This window comes from Maylandia zebra, linkage group LG4 (assembly GCF_041146795.1).
Source record: "Maylandia zebra isolate NMK-2024a linkage group LG4, Mzebra_GT3a, whole genome shotgun sequence".
Lineage (NCBI taxonomy): Eukaryota > Metazoa > Chordata > Actinopteri > Cichliformes > Cichlidae > Maylandia > Maylandia zebra.
The window spans coordinates 14,462,506-14,484,332 of NC_135170.1; the positions used below are offsets into that span (position 1 = coordinate 14,462,506).

Sequence of the window (21,827 nt, forward strand, 5' to 3'; positions counted from 1 at the left end):
TTTCACTTTATATTCAGCCAGAGAAGGAAATATAAAGGGTGGATAAACTTTGACATTTGACTTAGGTTTGACTGGATTTAAGGTTGAAGTCTCTAAAGCTAAAAAAGCTAAACCCCCTGCTTGGTGAAGAAGACTCCTGAACAGAATCCTTCACGGGCTAAGAGAGATTCCTAATACCTGGTGGCTGGCTTTGATAGCAGCTAAAGTTACTCTAAGCTGGAGACAATTCTGGGCAGCAGCTAAGAGGCAGACTTTGGATATGCCTGGGATGCACCGTACTGCTACAGCTGAACCACAAATCAAAGCTGTTAAAGATCAAGGCTAGCTGTTAACTGTGGTTAAAGGGAGCTTTGCAAGAAACCCATCCTGCATGCTGTTACTCTCATTCCATCATGCCTCTTATATTTCTGTCTCCCAGTGCCTTCTTCTAATGCTGACACCCCTTAACACCCACCTCCTCGGCTTCTCCGTTTCTGCATCTCAGAACGAGGGGAGACCCATTTATACCTCTGCGCTGCCGCCGTTGCTTTTGGGCTGGAATGGCAACTGCGTCTTTAATACTTCTTGGAATGGCTGGAGTGTGAGAACAAGGAATGCCTCACCCTCCTTTTTTTCTTCTTCTTTCTCCTCTGCTTATGGCCTAACGTGGTGACACCAGCCAGCTCAGTCCTAACAGAAATCCAAACACAAACCTTTGTCTATATTAAGATCTGGTCTCTGAGAGCAGCAGTTGGCTGTCGGGAGACTCTTGCCCAGCAACCCAGGCTGACCCACAAACAGTGATTTGTGACATGAGGTCAGCTGTAAATGTTTTATAAAGAAAAAAAAGAAACTGAGTCACAATTGATAGTGTGGTTAAATCTCTTGGAGCTGAAGTTGATTATTTAATTCAGTGGACAAAAAGAAAACTGATCAGCCACTTAACTGAGTGTCCAAATAAATACACGCACGTGTAGTTGAATTTCACCCTCTCATGTGTACGTTCTGATTTCATTTTCTCTAAAAGTCAGCAGATATTAAAGGAATCACTTTGAAAAGTTGGAGCATTAGAAAACGAAGGTATCTCCAGTCCTTATGTCAGCTGATTACTGATTATAAGTTAAGTGGATAAAATTGTAGAAACTGCTCTCATTACACAGTAACTCAATCATTACAAGTTAAACAAACACCAGTTTAAACAGTCTGAAATGTTTAAACATCAAAGCAAGAGTCATTGAATGCATGACTAAGAGGAAGAAAGAATGATGTAATGATCTGAAATGCCTCCTTGTGATTTCCTCATACATGGTATTGCTTCAGACCAGCTGACTGTAACGTCTCAGAGTCCAGGGCGACAGTCCAAAACCCAAAGGTCTCAGATTTTACAATAAAATGACTGTAACTGTTAACGAATTATCAAACAGTCAAAGACTGATTATCTCCAGGTCAACTAATAGATTCAAAGTTGACTAATCAGAGCAGTCAGCATGTAAGTGTTGAGAAATTTCTACCTGATGGGTTAGAATGTGTCAGGCGCAGTGGCCCGTGGACATGGGATGGACTCAAGCGCAGATTCAAAACCGGAGGCCAGGGGTGAGGTGTAACGAAAAGAGACTTTATTTTTACAATGCTCAGAGGCTAACAGAAAGTGCAGACTAGAATCAATGAACATAAACTAGATGTCTGAGGCGAGAGAAAAATACTGTGGTGAAAACTAGATGGCAGGGATAACTGGGTGCAGGTACTGGGCAGGGAAAACTGTGGCGGGCCCGGGCACTGAAACAGAGGACAGAGCAGTCGGGGGAATCCCACAGAGGGTTGCGAGTGAATCTAAAAAATAGTACACTGAGCTGTCTTACAAGCTTGCAGGTGGGGGTTGCGTGGAGGGGGGAGGCAGGAGAGGTCCAGGTGGGTGCTGCATGCAAGGCAGGGAGGCAGGCAGGAGAAAATGGCAGCTCCAAAACGGAGAGGGATTACCGGTGGCAGCAAACTGGTATCCAGGAGAGCTTGGTAGGTGGTTTTCAGAGGCTGACGAAAAAAACAGAGATACGGTTAATACACACGATTAGTCACCAAGGAACGGACGTGAGGCCGAGAACTGACTAAAGTTGGCAGATAATCTGGCGAAGACCAGTTGAGTGCGCCGGCCATAAATACTGCTGGTCCGATTGCCATCAGGTGAGGAACAACAAAGACTCCACCCAGTGGGGAGGAGCCGATGCTGTGGAAAACCACCCAGACCACGACAGAATGAGAATTTGGCCAATCATTGACCCTAAAAATCTTCATTGTAAAGAAGATAAATGCCATTACTGAACATTTAGCCGGTGCAAAGTGGAAGTGACACAACAGATAAATATCAGCATGAGTCAACAGGACTGACGTTCAGAGGATAAGCTAACAAAATTACCTTTTATATTTATACACTAATTAACTGAACTTTTCTGGTGTTTTCAGTATCATTTCTATAACCTGCATTCTGTGTCTTCAGGCTACCCCCCTCTTCCAAGCAGCCTGTACTCCAGCCCTTACCTGGGGCACCTGGGGCACCTTGAGCCTCCCTCGCTCTCCCAGCACCCTCTCTATGATTCTCATAAAGGTCAGTATCTGTCGCCGACAACATTCACAAAGACCAGTTGCCTGAATTTATTGTACATATTCTGCCTTATCCTGTGATACATCAGCAGCAGTAGGTTTTGTGCTAAACCTTTTTATTATAGTGTGAAAGCCTATTTAGTTGTGGGCCCTGGCCAGAAATACAACACCAGATTTAGCCCTGATTCCTTTGTCATTTTCACACTATAATGTATGTCTCTTCTGTCATTCGGCTGTTGCCGATCTACTATAAGCCTGTTGCATTGTTACGTTTTCTTGGCAAGTTGACACATAAATATTTATTATTATTTTTCACCTCTGCTTGAGTGCTGCAGGATGCTGCTGTACTCTGCCTTCATCATCTGTTTCATCATCTGTCAGCATGCTGTGTGGTTGTTTGTGTTGTCTGACTTGTGTGTTATGTTGTGTTTCTAGAGGGATATTACCTGCCATCCTCCCTGAGGCAGTCACCTCTCCACCCCCCGTCTGCTGCCTCCAATACCCCGTCCAGCTCCACACCCCCACAGAGGACATCCCGGGAAGGGGTGAGGGAAAGGTCTTATCGGGGAGAGAGGGATAGAGACAGGGAAAGGGAGCGGGAACGTTCAAGAGAGGAGCAGCGGCCGCAGAGCGTGGTGGACTTGACACAGGACGGGAGAGGTGAGGAGGACCGCAGGGTAGGCAGGGAACGGGAACGAGAGAAGGAAAAGGACCGGGACGCAGAAAGAGACAGAGATGGTTGGTCCTTCCATCTACACCAGCAAAAGTCACACTCCCAGCCTTCCACAGTGGAGCCCAGATCCAGGCTGTCATCTCCACAGACCTCCTTCCCTCCTGGTGGGGGTGGAGGAACAGGCAGGTTTCATGGACCAGAACCAGACAGAGGGAGTCGGGACGAGGATAGCGGCTCTCGACTCCACCATAACTCTAATGCGAATAACTCAAACCCTCATTCAGAGAGACATAGGAGGAATGACTCTGTAGCCACGTCAGCTGGAACCCTCCACATATCCTATGTCCTTCCTCCTGCTCTCCAGTCCTCAGCAGCTGGAGCACCCCACCTTTCCACAACCAGAGAGTCTGTCAGGGAGCAACGCATAAGCGCACCTACGTATGTGCCTTCTGTGGAGGTTTATGATGAGCAGGCGGGGCCGATCCAGATAGCATCACAAGCGCGCGACAACAAACACAGAGACAGAGAACGGGAGCGTGACAGAGACGTGGAGCATGAACGGGACAGAGAGAGGGAGAGCTACAGGTTTCATGAGAAGATCCTCATGGAGCATCCTCGGCTCTCCCACTCAGGCGATTTAAGCAATCAAAGAGAGGAAGGTTCTGTGATTTGTTCCAATGGTTCCGTTGGTAAACGAAGCCAGGACACATCCCTCTCCTCCATCCAATCAAGGTTCAGCCCAGAAACCAGGGACATCTCTAAACACTCAAACAGATTAGGCATAGAGCGATCTGCGGCAGAGCCCAAGTGGAATCCTATCAGTCCGGTGACCAAATACGCTACAAGTCACATGGCTGCTCTGGCAGCCCAACACACGCTTTCTTCTCCCCACAGCCAGCAGACACACACGCGAATGTCACAGTCCCCTCACACATCCCATCGACACAACAGCAACACACAATCGACCCACAGCCATTCCCCCCAAACACACTCCTCCCAGCACGGACACGGGCGTGCAAGCGAAGAGGGTAGTCAGAGACGCTACCTGGACCCATCGGCACTCTACCGACCAGGGGGTTCCAGCGGTGGAGAGCGTGGTGGGGGATTGGGTTCGGATTCTAAAGAGGTTTCGGCCATGCAGAGCCTGATCAAATACAGTGGAAACTTTGCTGCTGAAGGCCCTGGTTCCTCCAGGAACATCACGGACGGCAGAGGGCCCTTTGGTGGATTGGGGAACATTGGGATGGAAATCGAGAGGGAAAAGGAGAGGGAGAAAGAGAGAGAGCGAGAAAGGGAGAGGGATAGGATAGCAGTTGGCTCCGGTGGTTCAGGAGCATTAAGGATGCCTCAGCTGAAGAGAGAACAGGAGCGACCCGACAGTGCCCGCTCCTTTGGTCGGGAAGGTGAGGGCGAGGTGCGCCACCCTCCGGTTGGGATTGCTGTTGCTGTGGCTCGGCAGAGAGACAGCGGGGCCACCAGTAAACAGACGAGTGGGAGCTCAGACACACAGAGACCCCTGCTGCAAACCGCTATTAAAGGTCAGTACTTCTTTGGTCTTCTTCAGCTAAAAACTCCTTTTTTTTTTCTTTTTCTTTTCCTGGTGACTGATAGACGTACAAATCTGAGTGCAAATTGCACTCAGTGTGGGTTTTAAAATACTTCCAGGAGTCACATTCACTGAACTGATAACACAATATTTTAAAGTTACTGGCAAGTTAAATCAAGTGTACTTAGAACATTGTTCAAATGTATTTGCTTGTGCTTGTGCTTTCAACTCTCCACTGTGGCTTCTCTCTGAATTGTTCTGCAGGGAACACAGATCCCTTCAGTTAAATGAACCAAGAGCAAATGATTCCTCATTTTGGTTTCTATGAATAATAGACGATTCATTTTCTCCCGCCTCAAAGTCTTATTTCCTCAGCCCCCTGTTTGACACTGAGGTGTTCATGCGTGCAACATGATTTGAATGGTTAAAAACAACTCCCCCCCCCCCCCCCACAATTTGACTAATTATGGCTGCATTGCAATTCCTGCCATATTACACTCCATTCTTGGACGTCAAGGTCATTCAGCTCCAGTGCTCCCGCTCCATCTCCTTGTTTCTGTTTCTTTCTCAGCACCGTGTGTCATTGAGCTCTTTCTATCTTCCCACAGCTCGGCCTCACTCTCTCTCTTGCTCTTTTCATTGAGTTGAATATCTCTCTGCCTCCCCACCCTTCTTTCCTTTCAGAAAAGGGTTTTGTAGAGGTACTCCCCCCTTGTCCCACCTCTGGGCCCTCTACTCTTTCTCCACTCGTTCCCCCCCTCTGCATTAAACATGTCATTACAGAGCGCAGCTAAAAGCTACAAACAAGCCTTGAATTACAATAAGACCATGGCTGCGTTGCTAAGCAATGGATCAGTCTTGAGTGACTGTGTGTATATTAGGAATTGTGTGTATTTATGAGCTACTGTAGATGCACATGCAGTGCATCCCTGTTTGCGATTGGAGGGGGGGGGGGGAGTTAGTCATTTCCTTCCTTGAGCAGATTGATTTGCTAATAGCCTCAGTCCCTCATGCTAGGAGGAGCTCTAAATAAACAGCAGAAGAATTACACTGGAAATAGATGGATGTGTAAATGGAAGGAAGCACGAAGTGGTCTAATGATAGGAGAGACCATCTATCAATAGGTTGATGGACCGGAGGAGAAAAGTGTGTCAGGAAAGTAAGAAGAGTATGAGACAGATGGAAGCACAGCAATGAGGAATGTGGGGGAAGAAGAGGGGGCACGCAGTGTTTATCCCTGATACAGAAAGGATAGCATGTGGGGCCGGCTCCTTGTAACCTTGGTAACAGTGTAGAACCCTTTCCTGTGGAGCATGTCAGGGATTGTTAAAGTCTCTTGTCCTTTTATAGGCTACACACACACACACACACACACACACACACACACACACACACACACACACACACTCTCTCTCTCTCATATGACTGAAAGGTTTGGCACACATGTATAAAACCTTCTGCTGCTTGGGGACCCTCAGTCAGCGTTGATGAGATGGAAAAGGGTTAATGGGAGAGAGGAGGAGACCCTCATGTTTATTCTGGGTTGCCCGCTTGAGTGCTGCTCCCCTTCCTCCTCTTTTCTTCCTCCTCAGTCTTTTGCCGTTGGCTCTCATAGTAAGCAGGATGGGTTTAAGGCCCTGTGTATGCAGTAGTAAGGCAGCGATGGCAGGTTCACGTGTCTCCTGCGGCACTAGACTAATAATTGATGCGAGCTGGCAGCTGGAGTGAGAGCCGTCGCTCCATTTCTGTGTGTGTTTGTACAGTTTGTGTGCACACACACTCTGTTTGGAGAATGAAGCTTAACATAATGATTTTTTTTTGTAGCCTCTCTGCTCATTATGACATGCTGTGCCACCTTTAGTCGCTGTCACCTTGTATTTTTCCCCTTCTGTTCTCTGTTGTCACCCATCGTGCTCAACTTTATAACCTGCCAGAGTTTCCTTTTTCATCCCTACTATAGACCAGAGAGATGTCCAATAGTAGAGTGCACTGTAGCAGGTAGCATAATATGGCTGTTATAGCCCATCATATTTTCTTCTATGGTGTAGTATCGAAGAAAATGTGATGATGAATCCTTTTCTCTCTTCCCGTCTTCCTGAATGTGTAGATGAAGAACGTGGAGAGGACCGTGCTCGCCACCACAATGACAGACTGCTGGCTGGCCGGCTCGAACGTGAGCAGGAGAAAGTGCTCAGGTGGGGAAGTAATTCAGCTATTGATTTTTTTTATTTTATTATTTTTTTTTATTGTTAGTAACCCAGTTACTCATTAGTCATGAATCATGTTTAAACAAGTCTATTGGGCCACCTGCAGGTCTCTTCTTTAAACAATATTAAATTAAAATCGTAGCCTGTATATAAAGGGTGGAAGAATCAACTGTGTCACCTGTTGCTTTGTGACTTAAACTCTGTGGTTTTCACCACTTTGTGAGTTTGGTGCTACATGTGACCATATTTGCAGTGCAGAGTTCAAACTTATGAGCAAGCTCAGCTAACGAGCTGTATCCCGAACAGTCGACACAGACTCCTGCTAATTCCTGTGAAGGAACAAATAAGGGACTAGAATTTTTACTCACCAAAACTGGAGCACAGATTTAATTCCAGTAAAAATGCTAGTGAAGAGGTCCAGTTCAGCCACTCAGATTCGCTGATACAGCACAGAGCAGGTAGCCAGTTTGCATCCACCTGTCTGTCAAAGAAGTCATGTTCCTGTTAATGCAAAATTTTAAGCCTGAACAAAATCAAAATCTTACTGTGTACCGTTGTTATGAACGTGGTTAAAAATGTTTATGTAGCACACTGTAAACTGGTTTCTTTCTGCTGTAAAGTCGAATGCATTATGGGAGTCCACTGGGATTGACTCTTTTGGAGCTGTCCTTGAAACTGAAGTTTTTGGCATTTCCACTCTGCCTTCATTTCTCAGGGGTTGTCCCTTTTATTAAACGGATTTTGTTTCCTTTTAGAGAGTCCAAGGAACTTGCAGAGTTTACTCAGATGCACCCTGCCCCACTATCTAGCGGCTTGACACCCAGTATGATGACATCCAGCCTCATGACCCCAAACCTTGTGGTCACTGGAGGGGCCGCTCTGGCAGGGGCAGGACGATGGCCTCCTGACCCCTCAACTTTGACCTCTCACTCGTGGATACCCCGGTCTGGAGCTCCCCCAGTCTGGCTCTCTGGCTCTCCATACAGTATGTAGATGTGCTTTTGTCTCACACTTTAGATTTTTCCTCAAACCCCTCGTAACATCGTTGAGGAACTCAGTTGTGTAACTGGCGATTTTAATAATTTTGTGCTTTATGTCAAGAGAAAAGTCAACAAAAGCTGAAATAATGAATCTTTTATTCAAGCTGCAGAAAATTAATAAAGACACATTGTTGATTGTGCTGCTTTTATTTTGACTGTTGTTTCAACATTTATTTATTTGTTTAGAGTAAACAATTATTTAACGGATTATTTGGAAGTAATCATACAGAAAGCCCTAGTTTACTTATTGTTTGCATTAAAAACAAAGTGGTAAACACATGTTACGTGTGTTACAGTCGCTTTGTTTGATGGAAACCTTACATGTTGGAGTTTTAAATAAGCTCCTTGAGCACTGAAGGAGACACCCAGATGTGGGACAGATAGCACAGCACGCCGTTAAAGGAATTAGCGGTTTTAACTCTGTATGCTTTTGCACTTTCAGAATCATTTCTATCTTACTGTCTGTCAGCGTTATAACACCTGGTGCTAAACGTAGAGCACACATGCTTTGTCTAGCTTTTCACACGTGGCTTTTCCTGATTGGTGTTGTCTGTCCGTCGAGCGGTTCAATCAGCAGCAGCCCCGTTGAGTCAAGTGCCGCAGACATTCCTGGTCTCTCCAGGACATTCCAGACCTTCTTCTTCCAACGCACACTGTCCAGAAATAACAGCACAGAGATGCAAACTCACTCACTCACGTGTATGCTTGCATAAGCATGTAAGGTTTAAAAACATGCAACACTGAGACACATGGTCATGCAAAGCTCCCAAAGGGCCTTCTCTGTCTAGACACGGAGGACAAAAAACCCCCAAAAACAAAATACTCTCTCAAGCAGCTAAATTCAGTGCACGCTCCCACATGTGATTCCATTATGCTTTCACTGCAAGTATAAATACTGAATGAAGAATAGCACTGGGTAAATGTTGGATTCAGTTTGGCTTCTTTTCATCTGACGTTTTTCGCACTTCTGCCTCCATTTTTTTCACCCTTTTATTCTCCCCCCCTCCTATTCAGGCCTGGGTCCCTCTTCACTCCACCAGACCCTCCCCCCAGGCTACCCACCCTCTCTGCCAGGCTCGATGCCCCCTCCCTACCAGTTTGCCAGAGATCCGCAGTCTGGACAGCTAATCGTCATCCCATCCGAACACCTGCCACACTATGGTAGGAAAGCTGTTGTCTTTGTAAAAGTGTCAGTGCAAGTTGGCTTCCGCCTTGCTCGAGCGAAAACAAAGGAGTACCACTTTTATACAGACAGATGTTACTGTTTGTACTTTCTGTAAACAAATGAAAATGGAAAATCACTCATGTTTCTCTGGCTTCATTTTATAATTTGCCATCAGCTGAGGCTATTCTTTGACCATAAGCCACCCTAAACCCTGTATCTGTGATCCTGTAGCAGTGCATTGTACTTCTTTTCCCCTTGTACATACTCAACTCAGTTTCAGTCGTTTTCCTTTACAGTTGAGTAACACCTAATGTGCATGGGGTAGTTATAGCAATGCAACAAGGCAACAGTTTTTATATTAAAACTACATCAGCTGGTTTCCTCAGTGCCCAAAAGCTACAAAAAGGACGTGGAGTATCACAGTAGTAAACAAACCCAAGTTCCAATAATTCTTTATCAAATTAAGAATATCCAAAAAAATCTTTTTGTAAGTGGGGAAAAAACTGCTTTGTAAAAAGCAGAAACTTTGAATGGACATTTAATTTTACTTTCTCCTCATGGCTCTGGCTGCTGTTCTGCAGGTGGTGATGTACTGGAGCGTGGAGCCCCAGTGTGGTCGGGTGTGTACGGTACAACCAGCACTTTGCAGCATGCGGCCCAGCTGCAGCTCCTCTCTCAGCAGCAAATCCTCCGACAACACGAGCTACTCATGATTCAGCAGCACACAGCGCAGGTCCTGGAGCTACAGAGGAATGCACAGATAGCTGTGAGTGAACTTTGTGCTGTTAAGCACCTTCATGTCAACAAACACCATATTTAAAGACATTTCCATGAATATTACACATTGTACAATCCAGCTGTATGTAGACATAAAGGCATAAACACAGCAAAACAATATTAGATTGGCTTGCAGTAGGGTTTTAGTTCCCTGCTTTGATTGCGCTTCCAAAAAGTAAAGATCAGTAAACAGCCATATCCTGCAGCTGCAAAAGAATACAGCCAGGAAAGTCTAAACAAAGCACATCCCACAATTCATATCCTGAGTCTGTCACATCATACACACACGGTGCGTGCGTCTGTCAGAAATATCTCCTCTCCTGTGTTGTAGGAGCGCCTAAAGGCCAGTGAGCACCGGCCAGAGATGGAAGACAAAGCAGACAAGCGTAACACTGACTCAAAGCCCAGACCCTCCTCAATTTCATCCCCGTCTCCCTCACCGGTGCTGCATCCCCGCAAACCTCCTCCTTCCTCTCGATCTCCAACCCCGTCGACATCGTCCCTAACCCCGCTGCCTCGGCTCCCCTCTCCAGTGACCACACTGAAGTCAGAGGAAGGTGGGCAGAGAGTACTGTCTCCGCCGAAGCCCCTGCCTCACCCGCCTTCACCCCGTTCAGCGTCTCCCCCCCCTTCCTCGCCACGGCGGCCTAAACAAGAGATGTCTGAAGAGGGGGAGGTGGGACAGAGGGAACAGAGAGAGGGGCAGAAACCGACCTCTACACCCTTTCAAAGCATGTACGCCGGTGAGTCTGGAGCAACCTAACAAGTGTATAATGCAGCCATCTTTGCTTTTCATCATCATGTCAGCTAGAGTGGATACATAAGACTTTTATTTCACGGTAGTCCAAACATAAAGTGTCTTAAGCAATGAATTAATCAGACCTACCTCCTGATATCAGACAAATTTGCAGTTCTAACTTATATTTTTGTTTGCCTTTGTGACAGATCTCCCTCCAGGTTATCCTTACCAGTCCATCACGGCCCCATTTGGCTCACCTTTTCCTCCTTATCACATCCCAACACCCACAGGGGAAAATGCAGAAGCTGTCCCACCCCGTCGTGTCTGCTCTCCTGCTTTAGCTGCCCCTTTGCCCTCAGCCCATCTCCATTCAAGGCTTTTGGACACAGATATCATGCCTCAAAAGCTAGAGCAGTCAAAGTCGGCATCTTTCCTCAAACAGGAACCTGATGTGGAGCAGGGAAAGCTTGACATAACACCAGAGCCACTCGGACCTCTTCAGCAAAGCTGTAGTCCTGCCCAAGTCACCCAGGACAATGAAGACGACAGGGAACCCCCAAAGCCACAGCCTCAACCGTTACCTCTGCATGTCCCTAGTCCTCCACCACAACGAGCCAGAGGGCTGGAAATCAGGGAGGAAGAGAAGGAAGAAGGTCAAATCAAAATAGAAGTTTCAGCTTACTCATGTCTGACAGCATATTCTGAGCCTCCTACACTCACAGAAGCTGAACCTAAATCCAAGGTCATAAAGGATCCAGACCAAACACATTATGCAGAGTGCATCAGCACAGATTCAGACAGACAAGAACTGTCTCAGACATGTGCATCACTAGATCAAACCACCAGCGCTTCATGTGAACAGGAACAGCCAGACAGTCCAGTCATCTTGGATGCTCCGAGTCCAAAAGAAAGTCTGGTTGATCCTCCTCTCTATCCACTTCCTGCCCCTACCTCTCCACTTCCACTTGTCATCAGTTCAGAAGATCCCATGGCAGGGATGCTCGCCTTATTGACAGCTAGTGAGATCGTCCATCCTCTATCCATCACCCCACCTGCCCCAACACTCATACCACAGATTGAAAGCTGCAGCACTGCAGGACCTATGGAGATGGTGGCGCTGGAGGGGATGGCCCTGCTTAGCCAAATGGCTCAGCAAGAGTTAGAAAACAGCCATAAGGAGCAAGGTAAGCAGTTTCTAACAGATGTAATAAACAGCTATTTATATTTATGAACTCCTCTAATTTTAGTTTTTTCTGCATCCCATCCAGATGTGACATTAGAGGGTCTAGACTGTCTTCTTGAAGCAAGCAAACAAATCCTTCTGGAGGCCATAGAGAAACAATCCCACATTGATCTGCCCAGAACGCTGGACCCCAACAAGAAGTACAGCTGGCGGCAGAGGAAAGAGGAGCCGGTAAGATCAAGAAACGTGTGGCCCACAATTGAAAATGAGCCGGTTTAGGAAATGTTTCTCACCTCGTTGCCTCTCTTTGCAGCTGTACAGTAAACTGCCTCTGGATGTGTTGGACACAATGGAAGTGGAACTCCGTGTCCGCTTGGCTGAGCTGCAGAAGACTTATAAAGAGAAGCAGAGAGAGCTCAGCAAGCTCCAGAGACGCAGAGACAAGCGGTAATTTTTTTTTAACACTGCTTGCACACTTGCTGTAAGAGTCACTACTACGCGAAATAATCACAAAAGTGCGAAAAATGCTTCCATGCCTCCGCTCCTGGACTAACACACGCTTAAAATTGTTTTGTTGTGTCAGTGAGCGCCAGCTGCAGGAAGATGAGAGGCGCAGTCTGACCAGACGGGGTAGGGGGCGACCTAGAAAGAGGAAACACTTGGCCACACCTACCAAACTGGACAGCAGGCCTGGAAAGTGAGTGAACCCACAAATGTAATCTGCTGCTGGCTTTTGCCGTTTGTTCTCCTTTATGCATGCTTTTCTATATGCATATTCAGCAAAGGTGGATATTTCTGTCCCAGGGTGGGTAGGGCGGTGCAATACTCTGAGGATTCTGAAGCAGGGGAAGGACAAAGGAAGAAGTTCCGGGTGTCCAGAGAAGAAGAGGAGACAGAGGCAGGAAGTGGAGGCTTGAAAGTGAAAAAGAAGAAAAAGAAGAAGAGCTGGAATGACACGGAGCCATCTACCAGTCATCCGCTGGAGGTAGGCTACCTGGAAGTGTATTTTTTTTGGCAGTAGGGTAATGAGACTGGTCTCGTATAATTAATGATGAGTCTATGGTGATGGTCTTAGGTGCTAAAGGCAAAGCGCGGCCTCCTATGTGAGCAGGAGCAGCTGGCGTCAGACCTCGACAGAGCGCTCTCTCTCTCGCAGCTCGGCTCTCTCGGCGCATCACGCAAATTCACCTCCAGCACGAAATCGGAGAAGTCGAAGAGCAAGTCTGTGGAAAGTCGACTCAAGGAGAGAGGAATCCACTCCTCGGTCAAAGCAGGAAAACACAAGATGGCTTCCGAGGCTTCTGCTTCAGACGCTGCCCGGAAAGTGAAAGGTCAGAAGAAGACAGCTTTGTTCTCTCCCATGAGATCAGAGCTCAGCAGCTGCTCTAACAGTGAGTACCTGGAGACAAAAAGTAGCTTCATGTGTCTTTTCCCCAACTGTCAACACAGCCTGAGTTATAGAGTGACCTACTTTTAGCTAATGCTGATACAGTGTCACTTTTTATATAATTCATGGTTAGACTTGGAAAATTAAAAGTGCAGCACATACTCATGTTTTATGCCACTTACGTCATTTTACATTTGTCAGTCACTGGCTTCAGCACACAGAAAAGTGCTGTAGAGATGGGAGTTGGGTCTGAAGTGGTGGGAATTAGATTTGCATGTGCAAGACTTCCACAGATAAAGTGCATCAGAACCACTGAGAGCAATTTAAAGGTGCACATGTGGATCAGTTTCTGGGTGACCTGCTTGGTCACTCACTAATCTTGTCTTTTTTTGTCTGGCAATGATTTGCTTTCTTGCATTTTCCCCCATTTTCTTGACACATGCTCGTTGGTTAGATGGTGTAGAAAGTTAGATTATCTGCGGCTGACTAGTTCCAGATATGCTGGGCTTTGCTGCATTAGTTTAGAAAATAAAACATTAATCTCTGTGAGGCTGTGATATTGAAACCAAGCGGAAACTCTCTTTGTGTCTGAGTCTTTGTTTCCATCCTCATGACCTCATGAATGATTAACCGCACTCTCTCCACACCAGACTCCGATTCAGAGGAGCACACTTCTGCTCGAGGGGGCTGGCCCCCTCTCTCAGGGACGCGCTCCCACGGCAGCCTGCCCAGGAAGAGGCGGTCTACTTCATCGCCGACATCCCTGCTATCCAGTGAGAAATCTCTGAAGAAGAAACACAAGCACTTATCCCTACTGCTGGAGGAAGCGGGCCTCAGCTCCTCTGACGACTCCTTCGACCAAGGTTACTGACCAAATCTTAGAGCTATTCGCCGCTTGCTGTCGAGTCAGACATCACTGTGTCTTAGAGCTTGTGTCTTAGTTTGGTCTTCACTAAGGCAGCTTTTTTTGGGTTTTTTTTATTAAGACTGTGCTTTTGCTTGACGATCTCTACCTCTCTCGCTGCTGGCCTCTCTGCAGAGTTGCCATATTTTTTTAAAACAAATGTTTACTTATTTCTACGGTGTTTTTTAATGCCTGGATTGCAAACTGTTTTGTAGCATTTGTACATTGAACATTTTGTGAATTGTGAATTTTTCGCCCCCTCATAAAATTGTATTGCAGTTTGACATCTATAAGCTTTATTAAAGGTGTTGATTTGATTGCTACAGAATGCAAAGCGCCGTGGTCCTTGTGTCTGCTTCATCTGTCTGTCCGTCTCTGTCAGTACGTCCAGCTGCCCAAGTGCACCTCACACATCCTTTGAAGTGCTTTGTTCGTCAAATATCCCTGTGGATAGCTGGAAAATGGCTGTTCTGCTTAAGGGTTCACACTTGGAAAGCTAGAAGATGAATTCAGAGCACACAGAGCCCAGTCTGTTTGGACAGATAATTTCCTTGCTGCGCTTTTAAACGGTCATAAAATAGATGTGTAATGCTAGTGTTAGTTGTCGTGCTTCACTTTTGTTTTTAGACTAACGCTTCTTGAGCATGTGGCCTGGTGTTTGACGTTTTTGGGGGAAAAATGACCCAAGAGTGATTTTGGGATATTTGGACAATAGAGCTCCTCCTGTGTGTCTACTAAACCTTCAAATAACCCTTTTCCCTTTACGTTGCTGTCTCCGACACCTTGCTCTGTCCTCTCACCTTTGACCCCCACCCCCATCCCCTTCCTGCCCTACTCATGATGCTTTTAAGTGTCTCAGCCTGTTCCATGTGCTTGTGCTGCTGCTACTGCGACATTACAGAAGCTTGGCGAGGACTAGCGCAGCCTTGAGCCTACACTACCGCGCCATGGCCATTCTGCGCTGTGGCTAAAGCTTTGCTTAAGCTATACTGGGCTAAGGCCAGGCTACGTTACGGCTAGGCTCTCGCCGCTGCGCTGCCCTGCCCCACCCTGTCTGAGGCCACACCCCTGTCACCTGCTCTGTAAGTAGGATGTGCCCCTCCCTCAATTTTATTATTGACTAACATGGACTATGCTGAAATTGAAATGCCTACAGAGAATATTAACTTTTTGGGGGGGAGGGGTTTGTTTTTTTTTTTGTTTTGTTTTTTTTATTGTTCACACAATTTGGAGCTCTAGCGGTAGCCATGGTTACCCCCACCTACCAAGTTAATGTCTACTGATGGCTTGTAAAAGTTTAAAGAGACACATTTGGTGTTGGTTTGGAACAGAGGATATAACCATGGATAATTAAACCACATAAGGGGCCTCACAGGGCTGTCCTCTCAGTGCCTGCTTGTCCTAACGTCTGTCTGCTACTGTTAACGCACCGTGGATTCACAGTACAACATGTGCACCAGATTTGGTTCCTAAAAGTAACTGTTAGAGCCTCGAAACAAGTCTTTAAATGTTTTCATTCTTGTCTCGAGCTGCAGTGAAAGTAAACTGTACAATTAATTGGGGTTAAAGCCTAAAAACCCTGCAGTGACCGGCAGGTATGCTCCAGGGAAACCTGACAGCACAGTCACCTCTGATTCTTCTTAGAACTGAGGCTTTGAACACAAAAATCCAGAACCACTTGATTTTCAGCCTAGTGATGAGTTTCCTTTCCCTAACATTTTTTTTATAGTTCTGTGCTTTAGCATCACTTAAATCCCAAAGTTATAGCCTTTTAATAATTTTACAGCTCTTAAATGTACTGTGTATCCACCCTCCATGTTAACACTAACCCCCTCTGTTCATGAACTGCTAACTGCCAGCTACATGCAGCTAACAGCCACTATGCTACACTCTGAGTGTGTGTGTCTCTTTGTGTGCTCTTCTGGCTTGTCAGAGGAGGAGGAGCAGCTTTTATTTTATTTCCATGATGTTTTTGAGTGTTTTTATTTTTCCAATAATAAATAATATCCCAGTCAGCTCACGCGGGTCTTACTGACTTTGTGGGGACCTTAATCTGTTTCACCACTTACATTATGGGGACATAACTACTTAATGGGACCTCATGATGCAATGAATACATTTGAAAGTAAAGTGATGTTTTCAGGATAGGTTTAGGTTGGGATTAGGTTCAGGCAAGCTACAGCTAAGGTTATACGAGATTTCCAGTGTAAGTCAATATAACGTCCTCTGAAATCAGCTGTGGTGTGTGTGTGTGTGGGGCTCAGATGCATGTTTATGGTTGATTTTTCTTGCTGTTGCTTTCTCGTGCAGCTTTACATAAAGGCGGGCTGCGGCAGTTCAGACAGTGGATCTCCTCTCTCTCCACTGTTGTTTCTCTCCCGCCTACACGTGTGTGTGTGTTTATGTGTACTTGTGTAGACACATAGTTAAAGATCCGGGCTGCTGCAATAGCGGTGTTATTTCTTTTGTTAATTAGCCCTCTCTGTGGTGCACTCTCTCTGCAACAGTAGAAAGCGATCTGACCTTTGGTCCAGACCTCCTGCCGTGAACACATTTGTCTCTGAGCTGGAAATCTTTTCTCTGATGCAGAAACCTCCGAGGACGAGGAAGAGTCGGATTCAGACAACGACCCCGGTTGTGAGGAGAGCGGGCTGGGTCTGCTGGCCAGGTTTGCGGCGAGTGCGCTCCCTGTCAGCTCGGCCTCTTTGAGCCTCCACCACGACAGCAAACACTGCAGCAGGCAAAGCACTCTGGGTAAAAGATCTTACACACAAATGAGCTGTGAACTGATGTGCCTTCTCTCTCCTTTTGTTTTAATGCAGACAGACCCGGTTCACTCTGCTTAAACTGATTTCACACATTCCCCCGATGGCCTTTAACTCTATTGTGGTTTTTTTGTGGTTGAGCAGATTCACCACCTGAGCATTCGTTCAGGATTTTCTTATTGATTGAAGGTTAAATTTTAATTCATTTCTAATTGTCACAGCAAGGGTGTGTGTAACGATTCACCCTTGAATTATGTATTAGTTTCAAACTGATCAATACTCCTATTCAGAGTTATTGATTTCAGGCCATCTACCACTTCAGTTCGTTAATGACTGGATGTTTATGGGAGGAGTCTAGTTTTATGCATGTGCGAGAGATACATAGGAAGAGTTTTTACCATCATATGACCCTCTCCTCACCTCCTACAGGTTCAACAGAGTGCGAGTGGTCAGACTCTGGCTCGGACGTGCGGTTAAGGAAGTTCCCTTCTCTGCTGCACGGAAAACGCTCCGCCCCCGAGCTCCCCCTTTTGCCACCAGCGACCCGCCGCGTTGACCAGAGTAGCCCCACCAAGCGAGACGAGGCGCTGCAAGTCAAACGCAAACCTCTGCCCAAATTACGCCCTACGCCTCGCTCACCCCGGAGATTTAGTTTAGACCTCGCCAGCAGCTCTGGGTTCGGAGGTTTCAGCGAGGATGAGGGCTGGAACCGCCGACGCAGCGAGAGGATTTTTCTCCACGATGCCACGGTTTCAGCCTCCACCCCTTCCACCAGTCAGAGCTCCTCGTCCTCCTCCACCAGCTCAGCCCCACCGCTCACACCGAAGGCCGTCTCCAGACCGAAGCCCACTCAGCCCAGCAGAGACGGGAAAGACGTGGTGAAAGTATGTCAAGAAGTCACTGAGCTGTTACCGGCTCAGACTGAACAGCAAAATCACACCTTTTCCCCCTCTCTTCTCACTCCACATCTTTTCTACTATCTTTTCGCCCCCTTGTTCAGACTCCTGCTCCCTCGCATCCTTTTTTCTATTGCAATGTTTGCTAGTGTGTGTGTTTAGGAGTGTATGTCAGAGCGCCAGCAGGGTTTCCTTTACTTCAGTCATTGCAGCACTCCCCTGCTGTCTGTGGCGTGTTGCTGACAAGAAAGGACGACTGCAGGCGGCTTGGATGCACCCCTCCCCCCCGCGTGTGTGTGTGTGTGTGTGTGTGTGTGTGTACACAATGTGATTCTGCCCAACAGAGCCTCGGTGACATAATTTATTCATATGCATGTTTTTAACTGTGTTGTAAAAACAGAAAAAGAAGCTGAAGGACTCTCCTCTGCCTGTGAGCCCGTCCACTCTGTGCAGTCCAGTCACAGACAGCCCTGCACCGCTGAGCCTCAGCCTGGCACGTAAGAGTCAACCAAAACCCAAGACCAAAGCCAGAGAGGTCAGTATGATGATAAATTTGCTGCAAAGATGCAAACTTAATTATGCTGACAAGGACAAAGCCAGATCTTTAAAGTTATTGGACCTAATAGTGCAAAAGGTACTTTGAGGCTTGGCGGGTGTGTGTGTGTGTGTGTGTGTGTGTGTGTGTGTGTGTGTGTGTGTGTGTGTGTGTGTGTGTGTGTACAGTATCAAAAGGTCTTCAGAAACAAACTAATAGCTTGTGTTGGATTTAACACTTTTGTTTTGTTACTGAGGGGAAAGAGTAAACCTAATTGTGTGATTTCTGCCAAAGTGTTGTATTTCTCACCATCTGCCGCCAGACAAAACTTGAGTTTGCCTTGGAAAAGGAAGCAGAAGTGTGTGCAGGGCTCTTTGTGCTGGTGGAGATCGTTTATTCGACAGCATAAGTGTTGTAATATGCTACTGTTTGTGTGTGAAAAGTTCATTTGTGGTGTGTCAGCCTGGTGATTTGGTGGAGTGCCACAAGTCAACATTAAGTAGAAAAGCCACTGTGTCGCAGGGGGAATCACTCTTGTTCCACAATAATTTGATTGTAAGGAAAATAACATCATCACGGTTTTTTGGGAATCTAATCAAATCTGCTTGTTTGTGTTGCAGCCTTCCAGGGGTGCGGTGAGCCGGCTGATGGAGAGCATGGCGGCAGACGAAGACTTCGAACACAACCAAGACAGCAGCTTCAGCGAGGACGAACTCCTCCCAGCACGAAGCAGCAGCGTGTCAGAGAGTGCCTCGACTCCCGGTCAGTGCCCGCAGACTCGAACCTCAGATTGTCACACATGCTAAAATGATAGCATGTATATTTATTACTGTTTGGGGTGGTGTTGTGTTCAGCTCCAGTGCAGTGTGTGCTAGATAAGGACTCTCTGGTGGACGGACTCAGAGTATTGATCCCGATGGACGACCAGCTACTGTACGCAGGACATGTGAACACTGTACACTCCCCTGACATGTGAGTACGCATTAGCAGACTTGTAAGTAGAGGGAAAAACATGTGACACGTTTGAACACCTTCTTAGCTTAACATAAAAGTTTGAAGCGAGCTTTCTCAGTAAAAGTTGTAAACACAAGAAAAGCCTAAAAGTTCATGCTGTCCATCACGTTGTCCAAAGTCGTCCAGTGGCCCGAATTGGGATCTTTACCAGGCCAATTCTTGCCCTCGGGCCTTATGTTTGACAGCCCCTGCTTTAACCACACACATGCATTCACACAAACATGGAAAAACATGACATTTCACTGATGAATTTTTGACCCACTCCCACTGTCAACATGAAATTTCACATCTGTGTTAATTTGGATCCTGTATGGTTATGTTAGACAGATATTTCTGACCCTGTGGTTGTTCTTGCTACAAATAAGTACCACCAAAACCACATTTTGCCACAATGACACTCACACAAAGTGAAAACAATAGTAAAGAGAGTGGGTTCCTCTATCTGCTACACTTCAAGCTCTATCAAGATATGGCCTAAGCTCTGGTTCTGACAAAGAGACCACTCACACTACCAAGAACGCTGCTGTGGCTCAGGAGACTGTCTGACAGTGTTGTTTAAAGCAATGACCCTTGCTCGATGACCCCAAGCTTTTGACCAACTCCCCTTTTCCCACAGATACAGTGTGGTGGTGGAGGGGGAGCGAGGAAACCGACCGCACATCTACTGCTTGGAACAACTACTCCAGGAGGCTGTGAGTATCTATGTGAAATATGTGAGGTGTAAAGAGTAGCAAAAATAAAAGTATTGTGTTCATATGCAAAGGGAAGTATGAAATAGTTTGATGCTTTAGCTTGCCATATAAGAGTTCCTACTTCTGTGTGTACAGATCATTGATGTGAAGCCTCCATCCGTGCGCTATCTCCCTGAGGGCACCCGCATCGCTGCCTACTGGAGCCAGCAGTACCGCTGTCTTTACCCCGGCACTGTTGTCAACGGTGCGACAAGAGCACAAACAGCCACCACTTCAATGATAGGATTCATAAGCAAGTTACATTGTTGCCAGCAGCACAAACAAATGCAAACGATCTTAGCAGAGCTGCACTTTCATTGTAGGGATGTTACTGTCTTGGAGATTGTAAAGGAAACGTAACTGGTCTGGATTCTGTTCTTGACTTCAGATCGAAACATGCTACATCAGCCCTTTTTAATCTAATCTAACCAGATACAATCGTTCCTGCTGACCTGCGCATTTTCGTTTCTTCCAAACAGGAAGTTCAGACATCGATGAGAATGACGATCTCATCACGGTGGAGTTTGACGATGGCGACACGGGCCGCATCCCTCTCTCACACATCAGACTGCTGCCGCCAGACTACAAGATCCACTGTGAGCACGAAATATGCACACAACACAGTGTGAAAGGTTTAGCACCAGAGACACTCAGATTAGTCTTGGAGAATGAGAAGGGGGAGTAAAGGGGAGCAGTGAGAAAAACGGGGACCATGAAGCACATTGCTCCCTAAAAAAACTGAACATATTTAATGATCACTGAGTCCTAATCCCCGTGTTTCTCTTTGGGAACTTGTAATAAGCAAGGTGCTTCCAACACTTCCTGAGGGGATGAAGACAGTAGAGTGTATGCTCATACATAACAGTATCCTAAACATCTTAGCCCAGTTTGCACATTGCAGACAACCAACATGAGCCCCCAGCCCCCTGAAATCTCCTGCATTCATTATTAAAAGTGTGAAAAGCACAAACTTTAAACCCTTGTCTTCTTCTGTAAAGGTGCCGAACCATCCCCGGCTCTGCTCGTGGCCAGCTGTTCCAGGAGGAGGGTCCGCAAATGCAGCAAAGAGGGTAAAGAGGCGGGAGCAAAGCCAGAGGAGACCACACCCAAGATCAAGGGAAAACCTGGTCGCAAACCCAAACCCAAACCAGGTGAGCCAAACAAAGTACTAATACCATCACATTGTCTCGAACTCCTCAACTTTCTGCTTTACTCTGATAGAAAACTTTTATTCCCAAAGCTGAATGTCTCTGCGTACATTTTTACATGCTTGAGACTTTTTGTTTATCAGAGATAATAACAGAAACACTTCTGTGTGGTTTCTTTCTGCATTTATGAGAGAGGCCACTTTCGATGAGTCACGTTTTTAAAACAACAGAACCAGCAAAAATAGCTTGAGGTTCAGAAGTGTCAGACATCTCTAGTTTGACCATGTGTGTCATCTCTGATGTCAGTTTAATGAATTTACTGAAACTGCTGCTGTGCTGTTCTGTGAAGCTAGCAGCCCGTAGCTTTAACTGTAATAAAAAGCACACCGCTTGTCCGATTTGCTGACGCTGCCACGTTTTGACTGGGTAAGCAGTTCTTAGATGTAATATTTTCATTTTAGAAACGTTTGCTTGCTGATCTGTCTACCCTGCTCAGCATGACGAGCTGCAGACCACAAAAGTCACGAAGCCACACAATGGAAA

The 21,827-nt window shown here is 46.4% G+C and overlaps 1 protein-coding gene and 1 long non-coding RNA gene across 2 annotated transcripts in view; one reads left to right on the forward strand and one right to left on the reverse strand.

The window, feature by feature from the left end:
- tnrc18 (trinucleotide repeat containing 18) overlaps positions 1-21,827 on the forward strand; it is a 44,141-nt gene that overhangs the window by 17,116 nt on the left and 5,198 nt on the right. Inside the window, exons 4-26 of the mRNA XM_024802165.2 lie at positions 2,471-2,578; positions 3,010-4,785; positions 6,901-6,988; positions 7,756-7,985; positions 9,055-9,201; positions 9,787-9,971; positions 10,314-10,725; positions 10,928-11,905; positions 11,990-12,135; positions 12,218-12,351; positions 12,488-12,601; positions 12,709-12,889; positions 12,980-13,295; positions 13,942-14,154; positions 16,785-16,949; positions 17,390-17,844; positions 18,257-18,391; positions 19,012-19,153; positions 19,246-19,363; positions 20,022-20,097; positions 20,233-20,341; positions 20,616-20,732; positions 21,135-21,287. Of these exons, the coding sequence (XP_024657933.2) occupies positions 2,471-2,578; positions 3,010-4,785; positions 6,901-6,988; positions 7,756-7,985; positions 9,055-9,201; positions 9,787-9,971; positions 10,314-10,725; positions 10,928-11,905; positions 11,990-12,135; positions 12,218-12,351; positions 12,488-12,601; positions 12,709-12,889; positions 12,980-13,295; positions 13,942-14,154; positions 16,785-16,949; positions 17,390-17,844; positions 18,257-18,391; positions 19,012-19,153; positions 19,246-19,363; positions 20,022-20,097; positions 20,233-20,341; positions 20,616-20,732; positions 21,135-21,287 (6,498 nt within the window). The remainder of the gene's footprint in view (positions 1-2,470; positions 2,579-3,009; positions 4,786-6,900; positions 6,989-7,755; positions 7,986-9,054; positions 9,202-9,786; positions 9,972-10,313; positions 10,726-10,927; positions 11,906-11,989; positions 12,136-12,217; positions 12,352-12,487; positions 12,602-12,708; positions 12,890-12,979; positions 13,296-13,941; positions 14,155-16,784; positions 16,950-17,389; positions 17,845-18,256; positions 18,392-19,011; positions 19,154-19,245; positions 19,364-20,021; positions 20,098-20,232; positions 20,342-20,615; positions 20,733-21,134; positions 21,288-21,827) is intronic.
- On the reverse strand, positions 1,574-2,119 carry LOC143418342 (uncharacterized). Its single transcript, XR_013098298.1, has 2 exons — positions 1,839-2,119; positions 1,574-1,755 (listed from the first exon to the last, which is right to left on the reverse strand). It is a non-coding gene; the product is annotated as an uncharacterized LOC143418342 (long non-coding RNA).